General features: G+C 38.1%; 1 protein-coding gene across 1 annotated transcript in view; it reads left to right on the top strand.

Annotated features, from left to right (window-relative positions):
* Positions 1-26781, top strand: part of LOC119790590 (thyrotropin-releasing hormone-degrading ectoenzyme-like) — a 247636-nt gene that overhangs the window by 199467 nt on the left and 21388 nt on the right. Inside the window, exons 14-16 of the mRNA XM_038296194.1 lie at positions 17190-17337; positions 17428-17531; positions 17924-18031. Of these exons, the coding sequence (XP_038152122.1) occupies positions 17190-17337; positions 17428-17531; positions 17924-18031 (360 nt within the window). The remainder of the gene's footprint in view (positions 1-17189; positions 17338-17427; positions 17532-17923; positions 18032-26781) is intronic.

The following is a 26781-nucleotide window of genomic DNA, read 5'->3' as shown; positions in this document are numbered from 1 at the left end:
AAAACATACTCATGATCTGGATCATTATCAAGTTTACAAATTGTTCTTTGGAATGAGTCACACCTTTGGTAACAATTTCCTAAAAAATATTTTTCTATCCAGTTTCTAACTAAGCCACAATGTATTTCTGCTGTGTCTGGAGTCTGATTCTGCTCCCAGCTTCTCTATTCGCTTTGCTCTCTTCTTTGATCAGCAGGCTGAGTCTTCTAAATCTAGATAAGTAATTTTTTTCTTAAAATAAGTGCATTTGTTTTTGAATTGAGAAGGTAAAAGAGACATGTTTGCCAATAGAACAAGACAATTTACATTTGAAATAAGAAAACGCAATTGCATTGTCTTATTTCACGTGCATTTTATCTGAATATGTTACTTTAAGAGTAAAAATACTCATTCCATTGGCAAATAATCTTATTTACTTACTCAAAATTAAGGGTAAATACACCTAATTTAAGAAATATTTCACTTATTTCTAGATTTTTCCAGTGCAGCGAGTCATGGCTTCCCAGTTTTGTGTTTTTTTTCTTCACTTCCGTCAGCTGTCAGTAGTTGCTGTTCCCCACCTCTGGTTTCTTCCAAATAATCTAAAAGACTCCTTTCACAATTTCCTGCATCTAGATTCTGATCTGTATTATCACCAACATTTCATGCATTGTTAATTGGCATTAAGGCGCACCTCTGGTAAAAACTTCATTGAAATTCATTCATAACTTTTCAAATATTCCCTCTAACAGACGAGCAAATGTGGCAGAAAACATAACCTCTATGGAAGAGTTAAAGATACCTTTCGTTCTTGAAAATCACAATTTTATGCCTTTCCTCTGAAAATAATGAATAATTATTTATTCTTGTTTTAAGCAAGTTCTTTATATCCCCACTAAATATCTATCTGTGTGTTACAGCTTTTAAAGCTATGGCACAAGCAGCTACACCTTTTCCTTCTGTTTAATTTTTCATTTACATTCAAAGAAATATATGAGCTGCTTATTTGTCATCCATGGAAGCAAATGTGATTTTCACTTTTCTAATTAAGATGAACTAAATAAAAGGATTTTTTTTTAAAGCTTCAATTTTTGACTTAAAAGTGAAGTTAATAATGAATAATCCAAACCTTAATAAAATATTCTTATTTCTAAGTCAAATGCAGCTTCATTTAAAAATGAAAAAGCTTTTTTATTAACCCATTCTAATTAGAAATTGGGAACACATTTGATTTCATACTCCTCAGCTTGAAACCATCAACATTGGAAATACATGTAAATGCTTCAAAAAATATTACTGTGTAGATAAGTATAAAATGACTTTGACTTTTTAAACTGAATTACTTATACAAACTTTTTATTGATGCACCGATTTACAAGGATGTACTTGAAAGACCATCTGTTCGCATGTTATGTGTTTTTAATGTGGAGTTTCAACCAGAGCAGCAGATGACTTGTTGTCAAAGATATTCAAAGACGCCGTATTTGCCTGTGAAATGTAGTGGAGCAGAAGTATGAGGAAGGATAAAATGAAAATGCACCACAGTAATGAACATTAGAGCTATCGTCAGTCATGCAGATTCTTTTGCAAACTTCAGATGGCCTCTCCGTTCTTCCAGCCGGGCTCTGAATGGGGCAAGGTTCAGGGTGCGTTACCATCACGCCGTCCGCTGCTCTGCATTCAGGGCAGATCCGGGCAGCGTGAGCAGAAACCGAGCAGCCTGAGCCAGATGGGAGGCCTGATGAACAAGCGGCCGGTTAATCGACTGCAGCCGCAGAAAGATCAGTCCTTCCTTACAGCGAAGTGTTCACCCTGAAGCTCTGTGAGCACTGTAACCAAAATCTACTCTGACACCAGCTCTATAATTCAATCTACTCCTGTCTCTGTTTCCTCTCCACGTTTCTCCCCCTCACTCTGCCATCTGCGCTCTGTCATGTTGAATGAGCAGCAGCTCCAGACTACTGTGCTGTCACCCTCAGAGGATCTTTGTGTGCTGAGGAGTTCCCATCTGCACAGAAAAAGGAGCTACATATCCATTAATATGCACCCTGACAGCTGAGAAGCTCACTTCAGCCTGAATCTGTCACGACGGGAAGTGATCTTTGCGAGGCCTCATCAGAAAACGGATCAGGCTTTTTTTTCTTCATAGTTCTGCATTAGCTTCCTTCAACTTTAAACTGCTTCATGAGTTTGATCATTTATATGTCCTAATGTGTTTTTTCTTTTAAGCAGAAATTACTGCAGGCTTGTGATTATATTTACCTTCTGTATTACTGTCGTACTGTGGAGTAAATGCAAAACAAACAAAAAAAATAAAAAAAAAAATGGGGAGAAGAGAAGAGAACCCCTTTACTTGAACAAAGTTGGAATTTCAGGTTTGACTTTGGCAAAAACAAGCAGACAGAAGAAAGCCTACAGTTTCACACAGACTAAAATCTGTGGATAGAGAAACATTTTTTAAATACTTCTAAAAAGAAAATATGCTCTCCTGTTATTTGTTTAAAAACGTTCAGGTAAACAAAATGTTTTAGAAATTTTCAAAATAAAAAGAAAATAAAAATAACAGCAGCTAGTTCACGTAAAGATAAAAAACCCTGCAATAAACCTGATTTTAGCGGAAAAAAGAACCCTTTGAGTTCAGGTGAAAAACTAAATGGCCACTAGCATATGTAGTTTCTTAACTATGTGGACATTAACATGTGAAAGGCAAGTGAGTGGCTTTAAAATAGAGTGAATAGTTTTTCATCAAATAGAGAACCAGTGCATTATGTCAGTGATGCTCCGTCCTTTGCATGATATAATCCCACTGTCATCGTTGCAGGTAGCCTGCTGGTCATTTCTTAATTTAAGCTACACTTTCTAATGCAGCAGCATAAACAGATTGTTCCACACACACTGTTGTGGATTCTTCGTTCCCGAAATTAAGCTGCTTCTATTTAAGGTAAGCGGACCGGGCATCAAAACTAGGAGTCATAAATTTAAGAAAATAATTAATCATTTCAGGAGAATTATGAAGGTTAAAACCAGTTCCGATCGATTGCTGGTGCCCAACCGTACATGCAACTAATAGCATGGTTGAAAATATTAAGCTTTTTAAAAGTTGTAACTATGTGAATCTAACAGCAGTTCAGAGGAAGGATCTGTGGAGGTGCTCTTTTGTGCGTATCGGATAAAACAGTTTTTTACTGAGGGAGCTCTACAGCTTCACAAAGATAGGAGGGAGACATTAAATGTCTGATCAAAGGGGAGCAGAGTCCATAATGTTCTATATTTTGTGACACAACAGATCAACATGCAATGACAAAGTTTCAATCCTACTCCGAGTCTTTTTTTGGCACATCTTGAAAACCTGCTTAACCTCTTTTTTTTCATACACACCCTCACCATTGCCCAACCCGTGGGATAAGTTTTCATCCTGTCACTGCAGTTGCACAGGCTCCATAACTTCATGAGAGAGAGTATATTGGGTCGTATTTTCCAACTGCACTCTTTCATTACCAGGGTTACTTTGTTGATGAATTAACAAGATTATTTTCTTTAAGTACGAAGGAATCACACCTTTTAAAATGGATGCCCTTCCTTTTTCATCCATGTGCTGTCACGGTCTCGGTTCTGTTAAGTTTTCTTCGAGTTTTCAGTTTCACGTTGATCCGTGTTTTTCAGCTTTATTGGTTTAATATCTATTATGTGGTGTTTTCTGGATGCAATTGAGTTCTTAGGTTTTTCTTGCTTGCCCTCTGTTGCCCTCCTGTGTTGGTCTCCTTTTTAGAGACTGACATTTTTTCAGGAATCCCACGGGTCACGGCAGGGCCGGTTCTAGCCCTTTGGTTGCCCTAGGCGAGATTGAGTTTTGCCCCCCCACCCCCCCCCCCCCCACCCCCTCACTTTTGCCGTGCGAAATACCAGTACTGTTTTCAGCATCTGTTTAGTGCTTCATTGAGTTGTGTTTACAGTTCCACAAAGAGTGCTGTGCGGTGAATTGTGCCTACAGTTGTGCAAAGTGTGTGTTACAAAATTGCAAATTGAGTGCAAAGCAGTGTTTGTTCTTTTAGTTTTGTGAACTCAGTGAGTGGATTTGCTATAAGTATTAATAGTTTTAGAAATTGTGCTATAAGAATCAAGGTTGTGTTTAAGCATTCAGAAAAAACTGTAACTTAGCATGGAGTGATGCATAGACAAATACCAGAATAGGTTTCAGTACCTTTTCTTTTTTATTATTTTAAATAATTTATTACACACTCAAAGTTAGGACTGTGCAAAAACACTTTTAACCATCTGTAAGGACACTTAGGTAAAGTATAACTAAAAAACTGGATTGAATCAATGAATGAATTTATTTCAGACAATTAACAAATTTAACACACATTAAACAAATATTAAATAAATCAATTTCAGAAATTACCAAATAACAATAAAAAATAATAAATTTAAGAAATTCTTCAACCAAGGACTACATAAAAAAGTAATTGATAAACATTAAATTAAATGTTCTGTTCCAGTTCAATAAAATCATTTGAACATAAATAGAAATGAGATAAACAAAATTTTCCTCTAAATAAAATATATCAGGTATATTTACCCTGATTTCTGACATTGATTAGTGATTAAAGAAAGGATTAACCCTCTACAAACAAAAGTGCTTTTATGAATACCATTACAAAATTAAAAGTTTGAAGTTGTTGTTTTTTTTTTTGTTCACATATTCTATGATGAACAGCCATAACTTCATATATTTTGATGATTATTTGTACATCCCTTTTGAATACTCAATGCAGATAATCACTACAAAATATTTTATTTATATTAGTATCTTCTACCCATTCTCAAGCTAATAATATAGCACATAATTCTGCTGCATATATATACTGAGAAAAAAATGATGTCAAGATCAAGGGCGTAGGAATATGTTTACTATTGGGGGGGACACATGTCGGAAATCTGAGATTCGTATTCAACAGAAACATATCTTAAGTATGCTACTTAAAAAAAGGCTATTTAATCTTTTACTTTATTCCTTTATAAATGTGTCTTGCAAAAATAATGCATTTAAAATTTACATAATGCATTTGTTCATAAGATGTGAGCATATCACCAAACAAAATGACTGGAGTCTTTTATTAAGCAAAGGGAGATGTCTTTCAAGGGCTTCAACCCTTAGCATATTTAGTGTCTGCATCACACTAGAAAATCAAATATTTCAGTTTGATTAAAAACAATTCACTAAGCCACACATGTGCAAAATTTGATATGTTTTATTTTGTCAAACTTGCAATAATGGTCAAAAATGAATTTATATAGGTTGACTGACAGAGGGAGCTGACAGTGTGTTGAAGAATTATGGACAGGGCGCTTTGAAGCATCTGGTTCAAAAACGCATTATCAACCTTTGGTAGAAATCCATCTATCCTTCCATTTTCTGTACACCCTGTCCCTTAGTGGGGTCGGGAGGTGCTGGTGCGGGGTACACCCTAGACAGGTCGCCAGTCTGTCAAGACCTTTGGTAGAAATGGCGCCTTTAATTCCAGTTTGCACTACAGAACAGAGAAAACTACAGAGTTGTCAATGTTGTGTTAATCTGTTTATCGTCTAAAAAGAGGAGCCAGCAGTTTATTTGAGGAAATAAAGGTGCAGAAGTTAATTAGTTGGTTAATTAGTGGTTGTGCAGTGGACTGCTGCACAACCAATGCGACCGCCGCTGCTAAGAATTAAAATTAATTCTCCCGCCCAGATCGGGCTAATTTCAACACAAGTTGTGTTAGGTGACTGTAACTCACACTGACGTTTCTCTTTTAAAAAAAATCTGAGTAAGTCCTACTGCTGTTTTAGCCTTTTAGTTGGTGGTGGCATTGTACTGAAATGAGATATATAAAAAAAAAAAAACATTTTGGCTAGCGTAGCAAACGTCTAGAGAAAGTTAGCAGTTAAATATTGGATGAGTGATCAGCCCAAGACTACGGAAGAGGATTAGGGCCACTGAAAAAAAAAAAAAAAGTTAAGTGATTTTTACATTTCATTTCAGTTTAATACGGGAAAAAGGTCAGAATTCTGACTTTTTTTCCTCAGAATTCTGACTTTAATCTCAGAATTTTGGATCTTAATGTAGATGGGCACCATGAAGGAAGAGATGTGGAGCACTCAGCTTCACTGACAAAGATGTAAGTTGTTTGAGGTGGCCAGTGACACATTGGTGGAAAATGACGGAATTAGGCAACTTTTTACGTGCCTGAGGGGTCCCCTCATTAATAGAGGAGCAGAAGAGAGCTAGTCTCTAAAACAGACATGGCTATGGCTGGATGCTAACATGTTTGTTTTTAAACATACTTTTGTTATATTACATTTGTGTTGTGTTTTCCAAATAATGTAGAAAATGGATGGCGGGTTTACCTTTTATGAGCAGGACAGGAAGCAGAGAAGTGTAGCATTACCTCCAACTAGTTAAACTCATAATTATGAAGTTATTCAACAAATTCCTCAAGTAAAAAAGTGCAACTTTTATTTTTTATTTCTTTTTGTTGTTTTTTTTTTTTTACCAGATTTGTTGATTAATTTCAAAATTATGTATTCCTTCCAAATTTCCAAATCTGAAGAATTTTTTAAACCAATATCTACATTATTTAACATTTAGTTGATGTTTTAGCAGTACTTCCTGTTATATTTCTTTATACGTATATTTTACATTTTCTTGCACAGCAAGCTCAGCAGATTTGAAATTGTGTGCTTGTGTAAACACTAGTCAATCTTTACTCTAAACATATATTCTGGTTATTTTTTAGTTAGACCTACTTGTTTTTATGTATCTGTATAAGTACCCCCCGAAAAAAAATAAAAACACTGTAAATTGATTATAAATATTAATCATCTGTCAGATTTCTGAGAAAAAAGTCAGAATTCTGAGATTAAAGTCAGAAGAAAAAAGTCAGAATTCTGAGAAAAAAGTCAGAAGAAAAAAGTCAGAATTCTGAGAAAAGTCAGAATTCTGACTTTTTTCCCCATGTTAAACTAAAAAAAAATGTAAAAATCAGTTAACTTTTTTTTTCCAGTGGCCCTAATCCTCTTCCGTACAAGACTAAGATGACTAGACCAAAAAGATTCAGTTTCTATATATGAAAGTGAACTAAAAACAAAACGTTATAAATGGGCAATATTCATAGCAGCATCCCGACAGACTATTTTACCTCTTTCACAAGTTTCTGATTTCTGTGTCGCCGTTTCCCTCCCTGCTGACTGAGTGCTCAAACACTCAGCAGTTCAGAGAGGGGAGGGGGAGTACAGTGACGTAACGCTATGCTGCGCCTTCAAAATAAAAGCACGCTAGTTAAAAAAATGTCAAAACCTAATATTTTGCGGTACAATTTTTGGGGGGGACATATCCACCTGGCTTTTATATTGGGGGGGGACATGTCCCCCCCGCTTCCTACGCCGCTGGTCAAGATTAGGGATGGGGATCGTTAATATTTATTGATATCGATACCTTTATCGATACTCCTTATCGATCCGAGTCTTTATCGATACCACTATCAATACTTTTCTGTTATTTGGTGGAAAGACGATGCAACAAAATTTTTTTAACAGAACTGGTATTGCTTTTATTGCTTAACAAGTGAGCATAACAAAAACGTTTCTAGCCTTCAATAAACATGGCTAATGTAACAGGCCACTTCGAAATGACATAAAACTAACTAGAATATATTTTCACAATTGTTGGTTAATGTATTGTCTACTGTCACTTTTCATAATGTTTTTAGTGATTAGGAAAATATTTAACAAATAAATAATTGTATTTTAAATTAAATGTAATTTTTAATAAATGTTGGCATCAGTAGTTTAATTATATATAAGGCAATATACAACTGTATTACTCATGTTTCTCGCCAAAAACTAAATTTCCCGTTTTCTTTACGTTACACTTGAACGCATCATGATAACCTAATTGTCGTTTTACTGAGCCAATCTGAACACATCATCACGCAGCACGTCTGAAACTTTATTTACTTTTCAAGCTAACTAGCTTGTATGCTTCCGATTACAACACGGATTTCACAATTAATATTTTTAACTGACCGGACAAGCTACAAAGTCTGTGTGCGCTTACCAGTGATACTCTGAGTGGATGATGAAGACGGGCCCGACCGCGAGCAAAGTTAAGCAAGTACGTTTGCTTACAATTTCATTCCAAAACATTGGTGGACATGCTGCAGTGATTGACGTCACGACTTCCGGGTTGGAGGGCGCTTGGAAAGTGATCAGAATCTTTTCCGATTTTCTCTTAAATGTGAAAAAATAAATAAAAAAATGGTGGTATATTTATTTGTTCATATTTTGCTATTTATATATACGTAAGGTTAAGTCAAACTGACGGACGCTTCATAACCTGTTTAATTCGCTTTTTTTTTTCTAATTCTATGATTAATGGGAAGTAAGCCTAAGGGCGACGCTAGAGGGCACCCCCAACACATTTGTCGCCCTAGGCAATTGCCTAGCTCGCCTGTAGCAATCGCCGGCCCTGGGTCACGGGATTCCCGTGGGATGGGAGTTAGCATTAGTAATGATCACGTGATTGGGATGGTACAGGATTAAACATTAACGGGAGCAGACGGGAGCGGGAGCAAACCAATAAGAACTAAAAAAAAAAACTAGGATTAATGCCAAAAAATAAAAGAAAGAAAAAAAATCCAGTACTGGCGCACCGCCGCCATTTTGTAGTTTTTTCCTTGAAGCCTACACTATAATGCGAGTCAAAAAAAACGACACGACCCAAAAACCAACAGTGCTTCCGCTCTGAGTTTTTCCACCCACGCTCAAAAAAAAAAACAAGAATGGGAGTGGAGCAGGAGCGGGAGCGGGAGTCATTCTGAATGGGAGCGGGATGGGAGTGGGAGTAATTTCACCAGGAGTGGGACGGGACAGGATTTAGATTTCTACTCTGGCCCGGGATCGGGACGGGACACAATTTTTTTCTGTGGGAGTGGGACGGGACAGGAGTGAAGATCCACTCCTGTGTCAGTCTCTACTCCTTTTCCCCTGCTCCTTTCTAGACTCCTCTGTTCACACCTGCTCCCAATCAGCTCATTAGTCCTGCCTTTGTTCTGTCTCCTATATATACACTCCCCGTGCAGTTCCTAAGTGCTGGTTCCTCATGTTTCCCTGGCTCCTCATGCATGGTTTCCCTGACGTCTCCATGGTTCTGGTTTTTTCTGTACTTTTTATGTTGGATTTTTGGATTCCTGCCTCAGTTGCCCGTGACTAATTTCGTTAAATCTTCACTAACTCACCTCTGCCTCCTCACCTCTGCATTTGGGTCCTCCAAACCTCAACCAAACCCTGATGTGCACAATCATGGTGTCATTGCAACATGTTGCCAGATGAGCCAAAACTTCAACAAAAGCTCTGGAGCTTACATGACAAAAATTTTAGAGTGAAATTCTGTTGAAATGAGAACTCATTACCTAAAGGCTGGACTGGGCTACTGCAAATTTGATTCTTTCTCAAAAAAGTACATTGTGCACCATGTAATAAACCAGATATGCTGCTGGGTTTTTCCAACCACTTTTAAATGTAAGCAGAATATTTTATCCTAATAATGCTGATATACTGTGGGAGCTGCTATGTCCTACTTATACATAATCACTTTATTATCTCAATCCTTTTTTCATGACCAGTCTCTAGCCTCTATTTGGTTTCCAACCAGGATCATCAGAGGTTTTTTTGTTTTTATTTTTTTTTTCCCAATCTGAACAGCTGAAATTTCCCTTTAAAATTGCATTTTAGCTAAAATCAATTAGCTGAATTAGAGTTCTGCGTTTATTGGTCAGATTGACAGATGACTGATGTTGAATTAACAAAATTCCTGTCAGCCGGTGATTAACTTAAGCTGAAATGGATCAAAGATGGAGAACCTCTCCGTTCTCGTTAGAACCGAAGGCAGCAGCAGGGTTGGGACTGCCTGCTTGGTGCATTTAAGGAGCAAAAATACTTCTTGTTTACAAAGATGTTATTTCAGCATTTCTGCTCAGTGAATTGATTACGCTTGGAAGGACATTTAATCTCAGGATTAATTTCAGTCACGTTGATTCTTCTCTCACACTTCAATTGACTGAAACAGGAGCAATCCACGCAGCAATAAATGCCAATTGGTGGCAGTGTGTGTGTTGGTGTGTGGTGGTATGTTGGTGTGTGCGTGAAAAGGGTCCTGTAGTAATAAATGGCTGTGTCTCTTTGACTCTGGGCTTTAATAGTGATGGATGTCGCCTCCCTTTGTGAGTGTGTGCGTGTTATCAAAGCCGTCCCTTGTTGGCTCTCCACTGAGCCTTGCTAATAGCTAATGGACAAACAATTAAGTGGTCCTTAACGATGTTAAAGAGTTAATGAGCTCATTACGACAACAACGCTGGGAGAGAGACCAAAAAACAGACAAGAACTGGAAGGGAAAATTAGAAATTTACCTACTAATCTCTTAAGCTTTCTCAATTCTTTTGTATATGAATCAACTGAACAAAGGATCCAATGAGCTGATGATCTCCTAAAGAGATGAAACTGAATTTTAAAAACCAAATACATCCCAGATGTAGCTTTTAGGAAATGCAGATGTTTCAGATTTTTTAGAGTATTTAAAATAGGCTTGAAACGTACTTATTTAGCCTGATTTATCATAAAAAAATGGAAATAAAAGAAATGTACTTCCTCTCATTAAGGAAGATGCAGTTGAGGTTCAGATTATTTTTAATTCTGTACCTTCTAATCGAAGAGCCAGTTTCTCTTTTCTAGAGCTGTGTTTACGTAGACATCAGTGACTGAAATGATCGAATGGACTAAATGTGTTGTTTAAAGAATCCAGTCTTAAGTCTGATCCGACCTGGCCGGATCGAGGCGTAGCGGCAATCCGACAGAGAGGGGTGGTTTATGCCGGTTGACAATCTGATTGGTACGTATAAAAAACACATAAAAACACATCCTGCCTCAACATGACATATTTCCACTTTGAGTGACCAAACTTGTAAGGATATTACCAGTGGCAGCTTTAGATGACACATTTTCAGTCCAGTTAACCAATTTATTTATGACTTCTTATGTCAATTAAATTGTTAATTAAATCTAATTTTTTGTTTGTATTTTTAGTCTGAAAAAACTTGTTTATACCCTTACAGCTCATTGACCCACATCAAAAGACTCGACAGACAACCCTGGTTATAAATCGCCTTCAAACTGCTCAGCTCCGTCCGGCATACAATAGGAGCATCTGACCCGTATTGACCCGCTAGTTTTTGTGATACCATTGTGTACTATGAAAATAACCCAGTCACCTCTGATCTAACAAGCCAAAACAGCTCTGCTTTGTAGCAACAGCTGCACTGGGGCACACTGACAGTAACAAGGGTGTCGTACACAGGGTCCATCAGCACAAGGTAATGTGGGCAAAATGTCTTCCCAACTGACAAAATGCCTAAGGCAGATGGAGCTGGGGTTCTAACCAGCAACCCTCCAGTTGCAAGACGAACTCTTATATCTTGCGCCACTGTTGCTCACTCTGCAACTAAGCTAAGGCTTTTCCTCAGTACACACAGAATGCTCATATATTGTATTCATAATAATTTGATGATTAAAAAAAGATTTCCAAATCCTCCAGAAAAAATTATTATGTTATGACTCTTTTGTACAACTCGGATATTAACAATAAAAAAATCAGTTTGGAATTAAAATAGATGCTGTTTTGGTCAATTCTACCACCTTTTCCGCTGAAGTAAAGTAAGACAATTAAACCTTAACCTGTTATAGAATACATTAAGACCATAAGTTGTGGGAAAATACCAAAACTAACCTGTATCTTCCAGATCATGGCCTGAAATTTAAATGAATTAACACCATATGGGGAAAAATGCATCTGTGTTTTCAAGACAGTTATCCCTATAATGCCAAATGTATCATATTTGATACATACGGTTTCTGAAATGTTTTGCATCTGACACCTTTTGCATGATTTAATGGTAAAAACTTTGCTCAAAATCCTATTATCAGATATACCTGATAAAAGCCAGTAGAAGACTACACAAAAAATAATCTTGACTTATCGCATAGTAATAAATTATTAATATCAAAAATGTATTTCTGTTTTTTCTTTTTACATATTTTGTTAAAAGTCCAAATAAGGAATTCAGACCAAAAAAAAAGTAATTTTCTCTTTAGGCTTTAAAGGGTTAAAAGAAAGTAAAATGCACATTCCTGAAATTAATAGAAAATAAGATGTAAAAACAAAAATGTTTTTTTTTTTAAGGCCCCGTCCACACGAAGCCGAACCCTGGCCTAAACGCACAAATTTTTCACCAAACCAGCCTCTCATCCACACGAAGCCGGTGTTTTGGGGGTCTGTAAACGATCTTTTTTTTATTCAGCCTTCAGAGTGGGAAGATTTCAAAACGCCGTTTTCGCGTTTCCATCTTTAAGCTCTAACCGCATTTTTTTTGTTACACGCATGCGTCATAGCGTCGCCTCTAAACACGCATGCGCGACACAGTATCACAACAACAATGGCGCCGTACTGTATTGAATGGTTGCTGCTCATGCTACTCGCCCTGCTGTCGGGCTTACAACAGAATCTTCTTCTTCTGGAATATCTCCAGGAAGAACAGAGCAATATCGACGACATAGTTCAGCACCTGAATTTGACTGAACCACGAAAATGGACCCGCAGGGCAACCATGTATAAATATTAGTGCGCATGCCCAACATTTCGTCGCTTATTTTTGCTTTGGCACCACAGCGCCACTTACAGGCCTGGCATACATTTTGCAGCGTTTTCATGCATTCGTGTGGACGATCACATTTATTTTACGTCTCCGTCTTTACGACAAACGTTTTGGAAAATATCAGCGTTTCGTGTTCGTTTTGACTTTGTGTGGACGGGGCCTAAAAGGCGCTATAAAATACCCTTTTCTTTCTGGAAGATTACCTCCATATTCCAGGCAGGTGTCCTAAAAATCACCTGTAAAAGGAGTTTATTTAATAAAGTAACAACATGTGTGATCCTACTCAAGAATTCCCAAGGAATACAACCAGTAAACGAAAAGTGCATTCTATGTTCCAGAAATCCCCAAAAATGTACATTCTGATACAAACCCTTTTAGTTTTAGCTAAGAACTAGAGAAAATGTTTACCAGAAGAAAGTTTTCAGTTATAAAAAAAAAAACTGCATATTTCAGAAGGAATTAGAAAGTATTGTGGTACTTTTTGGAAATTGCTATGTAAGTTTAGTAAAGTATCAGAAAATAACCTGTATTTTCACGAAGGATATTTTTTTCATACACAATAAGATGACAAATAAGAAGTTGTTGAATTTAATTTGTTGTAAGTGTGTAAAATTTTTAAACACTCACTGGAACACCATCTTGATATAAGTAAAAAATCCTACAATAACCATTAATTTTAGTAGATAAATAAGATAGCTTGCCAATGGAATGATTATTTTTACTCTTAAAATAAGATAATTAGATAACATACACTTGAAATAAGACAATGCAGTTATGTTTTCTTATTTCAAATTTAAATTGTCTTGTTCCATTGGCAAAATGTCTGTTTTACCTCCTCCATCCAAGAACAAATGCAGTTATTTTAAGAAAAAATGACTTATCTAGATTTAATTTTTTTGTCCAGTGCTGTCACCAGTGTTCATAATGCGCTGGGCACATGTGCCGTCTCCATGGTGTTTGCTGAGGACCCAATTGGCAACACCACATTTAATGACACAAATAAGCACCAGAACACGTATGGCTGGAGATCATGATTGGAAAACCTTCTGCATCTCTGTGATCATACTCTATCAGTGAGTTTGGCTGACATTCCCCTCTTCATGTTTTCATTTCAAACCAGTTTATGTAGTTTTCAAGCAGTATAAATATTTCCATCCCTTATCTCCAGACTCTAGATCCCGTTCAGTTTGAGTAGAGATGCACATTTGAATGCTAATGTGGTCAAACAGATGATGGATGGAGTTTGATAAAATGGAAAACGCTGAGGCGACGAGTACAGGAAAGAAAACAGATAAACGGTCCGCTGATGTTGCCATGGTTACTGCCACATCTCTCTGGTGCTTCTATGTGAAATCATGTCAGCGTTTTGGATCATTCTGAACTCAAAGTCTCTGCAGGCCGGATGGATTATGGAAATGCATCATCGCCCAGGTGCATGATGGGTTTGGTGATGATATGAGGGAGATTATGGAAATGCGACGAATTGAGGGGTGTCTCGGCTGCTCAGAGACTTAGTCTTATCTCTAAAAGATTAACTTTCTGTGGACGTCAGAGTGTCGGTGTGTCCCTGAACATTTGAGTCAAGTGTTTGCATTGATCTCTTGAATGAAAACCAAGTTTTCCTCTATGAACATCAAGAATTAAAAAAGAAACGCCCTCAAGCTCTTGACTTTACCTCTACTGCTTCACTTGACTTTTGGATGGAACTTAACATTAAGTGGTAGGACAGAAAGTACCCCTCCTAACAAAACCAGCATTGACATCACCAAAAGTTTCACAACACAGAAACGTTGTTACTTTGCACGGAGGTGCAAATAAAGCACGGCCTGCCTAATAGTTTCTGTGGCATTTAGAGGCTAGCTTTCCCTTAACTTGTTTCTGTGGTGGGTTATTTTGAGAATCACTCCTGAGAGTTGAAGAGTGAGTCTACACTACGATCTGACTAGACATTGATTAAATGACCCAGAGGTCATCTCTGTGAGTCCCCAAACTTCTACAGCAGTAGTTTAGATAAAGGGAGTGATAAAACATGAAAACATTTTTGTTTTTTGGGTTTTATTTAAAAAAGACAATATGGTTAATAATTGTTTCAATGTTTAATGTGAAAAATGTATACTGTTGTGGCATTTGGAGAGACACTCCACCTGCCTTGCTTGCTGTGGTGCTGGTTTAATATCATTAGTGGGTAAATAGACATGTTTTTATTAATGTTTTCTTCTGCCAAGTTTGAAGTATCACATTAGAAGAGCTTTATAGAAAAAGTGATTTTTGGCTTTCTCTGTAGGAAAGAAATTAGTTGAATAAGTTTTGAATTAGTAAGTAAGTAATGTTTATTTTTATAGCACATTTCACAGACATAATGGTCACAAAGTGCTTCACAAAATTACAATACAAATAAGAATATGTTTACAAGCACAAAAGATATGTTCATAAAATAACACTTAACATACTAGAATTAAAATGCTTTCTTAAACAATGAACAAATCAATTTTCAGTTTGCGCTTAAAAACATAAACAGAATCAAGTAAGCACAAGGAAAGATTGTTCCAGAGCGTCGGAGCAACTGCCTGAAAGAAGCAATCTCCCCTGTTCCTGTAACGAGTACCAGAGACCATGAACACGTTCTGGTCATGAGACCTCAGCTTCCGAGCGGGGGCATAAGGACTAGTGTTGCACCGATACAGACAAAAGTATTGGGCAGGGCCCCAATCGAGAACTAAAATGGTGGCATCGCTACCAACGAGTACCAACAAATAGGGCACCGATGCTATTTTGAGAGCCAAAAGTTTATTCAACTATTGTCACCCATTCCAGGTAGGCAATAAAAAATTCTACTGGATTCACTTTGTTTTAGTCTTTTTCCTGTTTCACAAAGGTAGGCAGCAGCTTGACAAAGCCATGATGGCAATTATTTTAAATCAAAGTAGTATGCAGTTCTTCATATATACACACATTTATTTCAAACAGATGGAATGGTATTGATATTGGCCAATGCTGCACAGCCAGGTATCGGGTATCAGTATCAGAGCCAAAAAATAAGGACACAACAGCAGCAGCAGGATTTTAAACTAGAACCGATTGAGACTAGGTGCCAATGAAGAGCTTTTGGAATCTGTGTTATGATCCCTTCTGTTTGTACAAGTCAGTAACCTCGCCGCAGAGTACTGAACCCGCTGAAGACGAGACAACTCCTTTTTCTGTAGACATGAGATTAGACTGCTACAGTAGTCTAAGCAGGAAGACTCAAAGACGTGGATAATCTTTTCAAGATCATCTCTGGACACAATTGTTCTAAGTTTGGAGATTTTCCTCAGTTGGTAAAAACAGTTCCTTGTCAGTAGTTTTGAGTGATGCTCTAAGGACAATGTTTTGTCAAAAATAACCCTTAGGTTTCTAAGATTTGGTTTTATTTTATTTAGCATACATTTCCCTTACATAATGGATCAATATGGAGTGAATTTTGTTCTATTAAAGAAACGTTTTACAGGCACTTTTGTAAAAAGAATTTGTAAAAAAAAAAATGCAAAAAAACTACTTCTTGATCAAAGTAAGGTTGAGTGTAACTTTGTTGATTTCATAGATTTTATGATTTTAAAATATTTGTTTTCAGATCTTCTTATACGTATTTTTTTCAACAAATATTTTATTTCTTAATTTATTTTTTTTTACAGTTTTTAAATTTGGAAGTTTGGATTCCAATTATTTCTTGTAAGTTGTGATTTCACATCTGATTTCCTTAAACAATCTTCCTGAGGGCCGCAGACATCTCTTTGTATTTCAACACCGTTTTCACTTTTCACTTATGCAGTCAGAAGCAACAAATTACATTTTCAGGCTTTAAATGATGCTATCATCCTGGAAAATGCTGAGCAATAAGGTCCTCATTTTGTCCTCTGTGTCTGACATGTCAGTGGGATATTTTAGCCATTCTAACTTGGCTTAATATGCTAACATGTTTGGTTCACTTTATGTGCAAAGAATATGCTTTTGCATTAAATGACAGAAATTAATTGAGTTTTCAAGGTTAAAAGATTACAAATTCTTTGGACCTGCCAAATGCTCATGTTATCTTGGTAGATGGAGCTATTCATTAATGCCCAAGTCAAGACCTGTGGAGCTGCTCCTCAATGCATCATCTTGAACACATCTGAACCAAATAAATGTCTTCTTATCAGGCCTCTGCAGAGCTGAATGACTGAATACTGATTAGGGAAGCCAAACATTGGATTCAGGTGTTGGAGAAGGGATGCATGTTAAGTTACATGATAGTAGCTCAGCAGAAGGAACCATTGATCCATTGTAATAATAATCTATTAATTAGAATTAGATTGAAAGAAATTCAAAAATATATATTATCAAAGATTTTCTTTGGAACCAGGATGCTTTTGTTTGGTTTTGCCTACTTTTTTTTCTGACACCTCTTTTTGGCTGTTATCAATCTTGATGGTTTTCCTTGTTCTCTTTCATCAGGGCGGGCTACCTCCCCCAGGGCATTCCCTTGCAGCTGATTGGCTACCTACCGGAGGAGACGTCCTTTCTTCCATGGCACGCCGCCAGCCGAGCGCTGTACCAGCTGGATAAACTGTTGGACCGCACGGACGACTACAGGCTGTTCAGTGTAAACAAGCACTCTGTGATCACCACAATAGATCAATAGCAGCTTCATGATGGTCGGCTCAGTTCTGACTGTGTCTGTGGGTCTTTCCAGGACTATGTGCTGAAGCAGGTGGCATCACGATACCATCAGATGGGCTGGCCTACAAATGGACCTGGAGCAGAAGGAAACATCCTGCAGGCGTCCTACCAGACTGAGTACGAAACAATGACTCACACTTCTGGACATACCGCTCCATCTACCCATCATTTGTCTGCACTTAGTCATTCATTTGGTCTTTTGATTAAATATTTCTTCTACCCGGGTAGAAAGAAGATTCAACAACAGCGAGGAGTTTAAGAGCAAATTTCCTTTCCTTTTTACGCTTTGTTCTATATGTTTGGTTAACAGACTTTGCAATTGCAACCCGGGGAGAAGTTTCAACATCTGGTTCAGTTTCTACTGTGTGTTTTATTAGCAGTCTTCTAAACTGAGTCAGGATTAAAGTAATTTCCTCTAGACTGAAGCTTATTGATAAAAACAGAACAAAAACATGTTGTCGCTTTAAGTGTGACGTCTGAATGTCCTCTGCTTGGTGTATTTTCTGCAGAGAGTTGCAGAGAGAGCTGATAATGTTGGCCTGCAGCTTTGGGAACAAGCAGTGCCACCGTCAGGCTGTTGCCTACATCTCTGACTGGATCTCCAGCAACAAGAACAGGTGCAGCACAGAAACACACCGCCGACACGATCACAGTCCAGGGGTAGATATAGATCCTGTAGATTCACACACAGCCTAACAGATTCTGTCTCAGTGAGCTCATGCAGGTGTGCACACCTTTTGTTTTCTGTGTTTTTAAGAGGTAAAGCCCATACACATCACCCCCACCCCCTCATATCGATCAATTCTCATTATCCAGTTTCTCCTCTCTTCACTTCTCTTTGTTTCCCTTTTTGACTCCTAACTTCATATGTGTCTCATGTGCCGCCGCCGTGTTCACTTCCTGCGGGTTCCTAACGAGATCTGTGAAATTAAATTTCAAACGGCAAATTAAATAGAAACAGATGCTGGAGTTCTGTCGAGGACAGCGGGGAGCTGATAAAGGGAGGCTTCTTCAGATAACGACCAAAAATGGTTTGACTTCATTCAGCAAAGTTTATGAACGGATATTCATCTTTGACTTTTTTTAGTTTTTATAATGTTCTAACAGTAAAAAGAGGCTATACTCTGCTTTAGTTTACATAGGCCTATTTAGTACAAACTAAAGCCATTTTTGTTGTCATGAAGCGGGACAGATGGGCCAAGTATAAAAGGTGAGATAGCCAGTAGAAATGTTGAAAACATTTATTCAAATAAAAACATTGACAGAACAGAAGCATGCCGCTGTGGATCCGTGGCTCGCGGCAGCTCCAGGAGGGGGAACAGAGACCGCCCAATCACTGACACTCTCTGGAGGAAAGAAACACAGTACATGACCAAGATCATCTGACAGAAGATGATAATCACAGTGAGTCACCTACCTGGTTTCACTACTCAGTCCATCTCCCTTGAAAGGGGTGATATCCAGCTAAAGGGCCAACAACTGTCGCCCAGAGTGTCCCTGACGGTGGAGACCCAGAGAAGTTGCAGGAAGCCAATTCAGGTCAGGGGATGACAGAGCAGGCAGGAACAGTTCAGGAATCCAGAAAACCTACGATCTGTCAGAGGATTCCATTGAAACTGAAACAGCAGGATCCAGACTTCCAGGTATCCACAGAGCTTTTAGGCAGGTTCAGAGTCCAGAGTCAGGTGCAGAAGCGTGCCCACACAGACACGCACATAAGCAGACAGGCAAGCTCAGTTGCAGATGGGCAGGCTCAGTAGTAGAGGGAAGCAGAGACAAGACGTGGAGCCAGGATTTGAGCAGGACTTTAAACTGGTCTCCTCATAGGAGCCAGGCTTACGGGAATAAAACTGAGCCTCTCTGCATTCCAAGCCAAAACCTTGAGGGCTCTGCGGAGAAGGATCAGGACACAATCAGAAGACAAGTCAAACACTAAAACCCTCTCACTCCTCTGGCTGCCGGGAACCAGGATGTGAACCATAGAATAACCCAAACAGACAAACTTACTGGTATAAACAGACAGCAAAAAAAACATCAATGATCTGCCCCCGATAGCTGGAACTGAGCCTAATATAAGGGAAACCGGCAGGTGGATGAGAAGAGTAATAATTAGGAGATGGACAGAGTTAAGCAGGTTAAAGGCATGAGAAATTAAGATGAGCTATTAGGGCAGATCAAGACATTTGTATGTCATTGATGGACCAATGATGAATCAAAAGTGAAAAAGATGTTTATGAGCAGAAATCTACTGCTCTGGATCATAAAGGCGTGTTTTAGCACAAGGCCAAGTTGGAAATATCTCATTAAAGAAACTGTTGCTGATGGTCAATCTAGTCGTGCACGCTGGCCAATGCAACACCGAAGCATGCCCCGAAATACATTTTATTTAATGCTAAACCAAGGCCTTTCTCAATTCACAAGAACGTAAGTACTGACTTGTTTTCTCGCCAAGTATGTTCTTCTGAAGAACACAGGAAAGTGTGGACTAGGGAAGAATGGGCGCAGGGAAAATAAATATGGGTCAATTAGAACAGAAGCATACCTGTGACATCACCACACACTCGGCTCATCTGGAGCTGCGTTTCACCTCCTTTTATTAATAGTCTCTAGATAATAATAAATTCCTACTGTTTTCATTTAAATATAAATAAAACAAAAAATCACTATCAGAGCCAGCGGTACTTCACACACGGCTATGCTGAGAGAAGGCTGCTTCAGACGGGCTAAAATTAGCCCTGAACTGTTTTATTTAATTACGAACTAAGTCAGTAAATGGACCATATAGTGACACTGGACAGTATAATGTTCTTGCCTCAAATGATCTAAAAATGTACATTTATAGAACGAGGCCACTAGAAGAGTGAACTTTTATCTTAATACTCTCTGTCTTAATAGACTCTGTTACGCCTATTGCAGCTGTTACTGGATGGCGTGGCTTAAAGTAAACAGCAACACTCCAATCTAACAACATAAACATGTCACAAGTTACACTGGTAGTGTTAATTTAATGCTGTGCATTGTTAATACAAAACCCACATTATTTAATTAACACCACATTTTAGAGTTTAACACTGCCATTTTTGCTGTGTAGCAACCAGCACCTTAGATTGGTGTGGCATTTGTAATCTGACAGGATGTAGGAGTGACACAGTTTTACATCTATTCATCTTTTTTTAAACAGTCAGGTTTTTTTAATACAGGTGGCACAAGGTTGTGAAAATAATGCATTATTTATGCTCAGCATATTGTTAAAAAAACAAACAACATTTAGCTTTTAGTGTTTTTAGAAAGATCATCTTGATCTAACAGAAAACTAAATATACTAAATATTTTAAGAGAAGGGCCACTAACTAATAGTAGCTTTGCCACGTCTCCATAAATATCAGTGTTGCTGCTATCATCAACACTTTTGTTTATAGATGTTGGAGATCTGCCTGTTTTTCAGTGTAGTCCTGTTTCTCTGACTGTGACTGACTGGATGTGCTCTCTTCATCCTCTGACATGGGAGTTGGATCAGAGCTCGTCTGCCTGGCTGTGTGTTTCCGGGACGGGGCCGCCTTTTGCAGTTGCCTTTTGTATCTCTGTTTCCGTCACCTTGAACCCCAGTCGGCAGATGTCCGCTCACACTGGTTCTGCTGGAGGTTTCTTCCTGGTAAAAGGGAGTTTTTTCATCTCCACTGTCTGTAAAAGCATGCTTAGTGTGAGGGATTGCATTCGAGTCAATGAGTCGATGCAATCAACTGGTTTTCCTTAGATAGAAAACTATGAATGAATTCGACTGGATGATCTGGTGAACTGTTATGTGCCTTGAGGTGACATGAGTTGTGAAGTAACGCTTTATAAATAAACATAATTGAATTGAATTAACCAATGAATCATTAGGTTAGTGGTTCTCAAACTTTTTCTGTCATTCCCCACTTTGGACAAGAGGGAATTTTCAAGCCCCGCCTGTCCCCATCGCCCCAACACAATGCTAATGAAATATGCAACAATCTTAAAATGTTCCAATTTTATTGAAGTAACAAGTAGTATCTAAATACAAACTATCTACATCAAATAACAGCAAGCTCAAAAATAAAGAAAATAAAAATGCAGCTGTATCAAAATTTGTATCAAGCTCAAAGATAGAAAAAATTAAAGTGCCACTCTGCAATCTGTTAATAAAAGAAAAGAAGTGAAATCCATCTGGTAATACAGGTCTATTTATCCCTGCATTAGTGGCTGCAATGAGCCTGTTTTGCATTGCACAGTTTCTCAAAACGGGGATACAGGCTTGATACTGCCACTCTCAAGTCATGCTCAATGTTCAGCGGAGATCTCTATTTTGTTTTCAGTGAAGCAACAGTTGAAAAGCCCATCTCACAGAGATATGATGTGGCAAAGGGAAGAAGAATGCACACAGCTCTCTGCCCGATGAGTGGATACTCCCTCTCCACTCCTAACCAGAATTCACTATGAGTCTGAGCATTAAACCTGAGCTTCAGGGTGGAGTCAGACATCATTTCAATAAACTGGTCCTATTTATTTAAGATAAAATATTTCAAATTCAGTTAATTATGATCAACCTGCGCCGTCAATCCCGGCGCATGTGCACTTTATTTGCAGTCTGGACGCTGAGGGTAAACATGCTGTGTCCCTTACTGCAGCGCTGAGAGGGACTCCTGTGATAGCGGGGGAGAACGGGGTGGGGATGGGGGAGGCGCCCCACGGCAGCACCTGCCGCTGGAGGACAAGAAAAGGAACGATACGTGCTTTCACGTAAGAGTCTTCAAAAGTCGCAAATTTGTCGCTAGTCGCTTTTTTGATAAAGAGTCGCTGGAGGGGTCTGAAATATAGCGACTGAGTTGGCAACACTGGGGCGCGAAAGTTTATTCCGTTACAAATAATATGCCGACGTCACGTCAATCATTATTTTGGCACTTCAGTTCCAGGTGAAATTTTTCTATATCTAATGTTCTTTTAATTAGACTGCATGTAGGCTAGTAATGATTACTTTGTGGGTTTGATTGGTCTAAAAAGCGGCAACATACAGCTATAAGGACAGTTTGCTCTCACACGTTCTACATTTATAGTCACACACACACACACCAGAACTTGGTGCGCCCCACCTGTCACGTCTCAATTCCCCACCAGTGGGTCGCGCCACACACTTTGAGAACCGCGGCATTACGTGATCCATAAGATCAATCAAATTTAGATGAAACTATTGATAACATGCTTCCCTGATTAACTATGATTCAACTGGCTAAACAAATAAAAAAAACTGATACAGAAAAAAAGAGTCCAACATCCCAGGAGAACAAAGACTTGGTCACTGATCTGCATCTGACTTGTAACGTGCTCAGGAGGATGCACCTCCAGGTGCCTAAAAACATCAGTGCTCTGACAACAAACTACTGTAATTGCCTGTTCTGTAATTACTGTCATTATTACCCCCAACTACTAGGCTTAAACATTATCCCTTCTCTTATGAGCGCTCTCAAACCGCCTGTAGAACATACAATCTGCTCATTTTGATGGGGCAGAACAAAACAGGTTTTTAACATTTACACAGCAAATATAGATAACCTGCAACAGGCACAGTTATTTTATGTACTAGAACATAAAGTCCACATGTAATTTAGGTTGCCTGCTATTTGGACACTTTGATTTAGAGTCTTCAGACGCTAAATGTAGGAAGGAATAAACAGGGTAAATTTCCATCAAAATGCAGAGCAAGGATAATAGAAATGATGCTAGAAAATGACTTGCTGCATTTTTTTAGTTATATTCCTTGACTTTTTTTTTGTGCAAATGTTCTAAATGATCTTAAATTTTAATTTGTCCAAAAATGTTAGAAATATACATAGGCCTTCATAGGCTGTCATTGTTTACTTACATGGTTTTAAGCCTCATGGAACAGGTGCCAAAACGTCATAGCTAAATAGTGAAAAAAGCAAAACAGGATTAGTTTAAAACTGTTTTATATGCAATAAGAGGGACCTTTTCTTAATAAGCAGAACGCTGATTGGATGATTGACTGACTGACTGATTGTCCTTTGAAATTTTATAGTCAGTTTAGAAATATTTGATCCACACTGATAGAAAAATGTTGAACAAATCCACATTTAAGCAGGATTAATGCTTCCAGTGGGACTTTTTAATTTGCCCTGCTTCATTCAGTCATTTTAATCCCATCTGGAGATCCGTCTGTCTGGTTGTGGTTTTCAAATCCAAAACATGCTTTTATTATCAGCGTGCAATAATTAAAGTCTTGACTGAGAAGCTTCCCTCTGACCCTGGCTTAACAAACCTCCTGTACCAGCCAGGATTAAATATAGGCTTTCATTTTGCCCCGATGTGATTCTGCTGAGTTCTTGTTAATCGTTACAACCTGGAGGAGCCCGAGTGAGAGGAGTCGCACCTGAATATAGAATCACAAAGACCAGAACAGCGAGAGTGCAATTACTGCAGGGAGAAGTATATGGAATATTAATCAAACCTCTGTGGGGATTCATTGTAAATTAAATAGCTTTAAGACGATCTTTGTTGAAGTTATCTTGGTGACAAATGGATGAATTAAACCTGTAACGAGGTTACAGGCACCACTAAACTGCTTCACCTCAATTAACCTCCTTTTTGCCGCGTTTCATGGATTGCTCCTTGCATTTCTATTGAAAAGAATTAATCTGGATTTAAATGTATGCTTTTTAAAATAGCTGTTCTCCTGTGTTACCTTGGTTATTTACTGCTGTATATAGGTGGAAAAACCACATCAAATGAAGAAAAGCTGCAAAGTAGCTCCACTATAACAGAAGAGCCTTTGTAAAGATATAACCTACATTCCCTGTCTTTAACGAGTTTTGTTAAAAAACTTTGTTACACATTAGCTAATCGGCTAGTCTTTAGAAAAGAATTTGTGGTAATTTTTATGCTCCGGTATCATTTAGGTTAACAACTGTCTCCCCCTAGTGGTCTGGAGTACTTTTAAGTTAAGCTACTTTGCCCCTCTCTTAACGGTATAGTTAAGAGAGGGGCAGATGTTATTTTTCTGGGTGGATCATCTAAATAAGCACCCCTCCTAATTGTCAATCATTCTGGTGATATGTTTACGTAAGGCTGTCCTACATTTTTGTCCCCATTTTCACTTACCGATGCAGTTTTTCTGCTTTGTGTTTTTGTTTGTTTGTGTTTGTCTATTAGTTTTTTAGTCTAATTTGTATTTTTGGAAATGTACTGTATATTTCATAATTTCCATGTGTCTGTACCCCTTAAATATTTGTTAGTACCCCAAGCCTGTTCACTGCATGAGGTCTAATTTTGATCTCCTGTGCTCAGTGGATCTTCTTCCACATGCTTTTCTTTCTCTGCATGGTTCTTGTTGGATTCAGTAAATGTAGATTTGCAGATAAATAGAAATTGAGTCTGCACAGGAAAGAGATTCAATCAGCTTCTGCAGGAGCGGAAGGAAAAGCCCAACCCAACTTCAAGCTTTCCTTCTCCGAATCCCCTCCTGCAGCCGTTGTTTATTAACAGAACATAGCACATGGTTACAAACAGAGTATTGTTCTGGCAAAACAATTGATCAGTTCATGAAGACAGAATGCTCCATCAGAATGACAAGGCAGGATGGTCTCCTGACTGAATCATGAGACAGGAGTGGAGCATCCCCTTGCAAAAATGTTTCATAAGCACACATTAATTTTATAATCATCACTGAATAAACCTAACAGTTCTCTCATTTCTCCTTTCCATGCTAGTCTGGGCTTGTGTGTCAACATTTTGGTTCACCTTTTGTAGTTTCCTTACTATCATCCACCTCTTTGTGTTGGTCCTTCATACATCCGTCAAATGAAATACATGCCTCTTCATTTTTGCAATGTGACAAAATATGAAAAAAGCTATAGAGGAGAGGGGTTGGTTATTGTTGCAAAGCTCAATAAGAGTTAAAGAATTAGCCCACTACAACGAAGCCTAATTGGTGGCTTAGACCCTTTCTACAGTTGAATCAGCATGTCTAAACAGATTATATGAAATAGAGGTACACCCACTAAACATGGAGATTAAATGCTCTACTATGGTTGTGTGAAGGCGTCTACAAACACAGCTATACTGTCAGTCAGTCAGTCAGTTGAGCCTGTGAGGGATGGCTTTACTCCATATCCAAAGCTAATTCCTGCTCTGTTCATTATTTTGATCTTTTGTCTTTATATCCAATATTTCCCCCACACAAAGTAGTCAAACACAATCCAGCTGGTAAAATCGAGTTTGGATGTAATATTTCAACTCCAGAGTTCTTGAAACTGTTTTACAGGAAAACTAATAAACAAAGTATTAAAATCACCAAACACATATTGAAACTAGAATTATAATGATGCCGCTATGCTTCAGCTGTGGCCTAAACAAAATCTAGACTCTGTCAATATAGGTTCCTGAAATTATACCAGTTTAATCACAAATGTAAAAAAAAAACAACAAAAAAAAAACCAACAGATTACTTCAAAACATACCAAAGGTAAATACAAATCTAAATCTCAGAAGGAAAGGCTCAATCAAACACCCAGATGAACTGATGGTCATCAGAAAGCTGTTCTATAAATGCAGGAGTTTTGGTTGTTTGCTGCCAAAAAAGCAATTGGCTTTAGAGAAGCAACTATTGCTTTTATATTGCTGCCCATCAATCCACTTTTAAGTTTACTGAAGTCCAGCATGTTAGAAATGAGGAATACTTAAATGTAAAAAAGATTTCTGCTGCCAAGGTGCCTAGTGTCATGGTTTTGGTTCTGTTCAAGTTTTATCTTTGAGTTTTCATTGGTTTTATTTCCATTTTTTGTTATTCCGGTTATTTTTGATTGTATTTCAGTTTTTAGGTATTTCTTGTTTGCACTCTGTTAAACGTCAGTCAGTCTCCTTTTCCGTAGCTCCCTTCTAGACTCCTCTGTTCACACCTGCTCCCAATCTTCTAATTAGCCAGGTCTTTGTTTCTTTCTCCCATGCTGCTCAGTCAATGTAGCTGGTTTGTCGTAATTTCATCCCTTCAAGTGAGTTCTCCTGGTTTTTCTGTATTTTTGTGTATTCTAAGGATTTATTTTTTTGGATTTTTGCTTCTGTTGCCCTTTTTGGTAAATTAAATCTGCAAGTAAACCCCTTTAGCTTCAGTGTCTGCATTTGGGTCCAGTCATACCCCCACCCAACTTGTCACCTAGGAGTTTACGTCCCACAATTTTTTAGCCCAGGGTGAGATCGTGAAGATCAGAATTTGGGGAATATTGCATTCATTGACCATGATCGACCCTATTATGTTAAATAGCCTTTCTTACCATGAACATCAATCAGTCATGAACATATCAACAGAACAATCAAACTGGTATGACCACAGATCTCTATC

This window comes from Cyprinodon tularosa, unplaced genomic scaffold (assembly GCF_016077235.1).
Source record: "Cyprinodon tularosa strain WSP-4 unplaced genomic scaffold, ASM1607723v1 ctg369, whole genome shotgun sequence".
NCBI lineage: Eukaryota > Metazoa > Chordata > Actinopteri > Cyprinodontiformes > Cyprinodontidae > Cyprinodon > Cyprinodon tularosa.
Note: the sequence above shows the minus strand (reverse complement) of the source record. Positions and strands in the feature narration are given on the sequence as shown.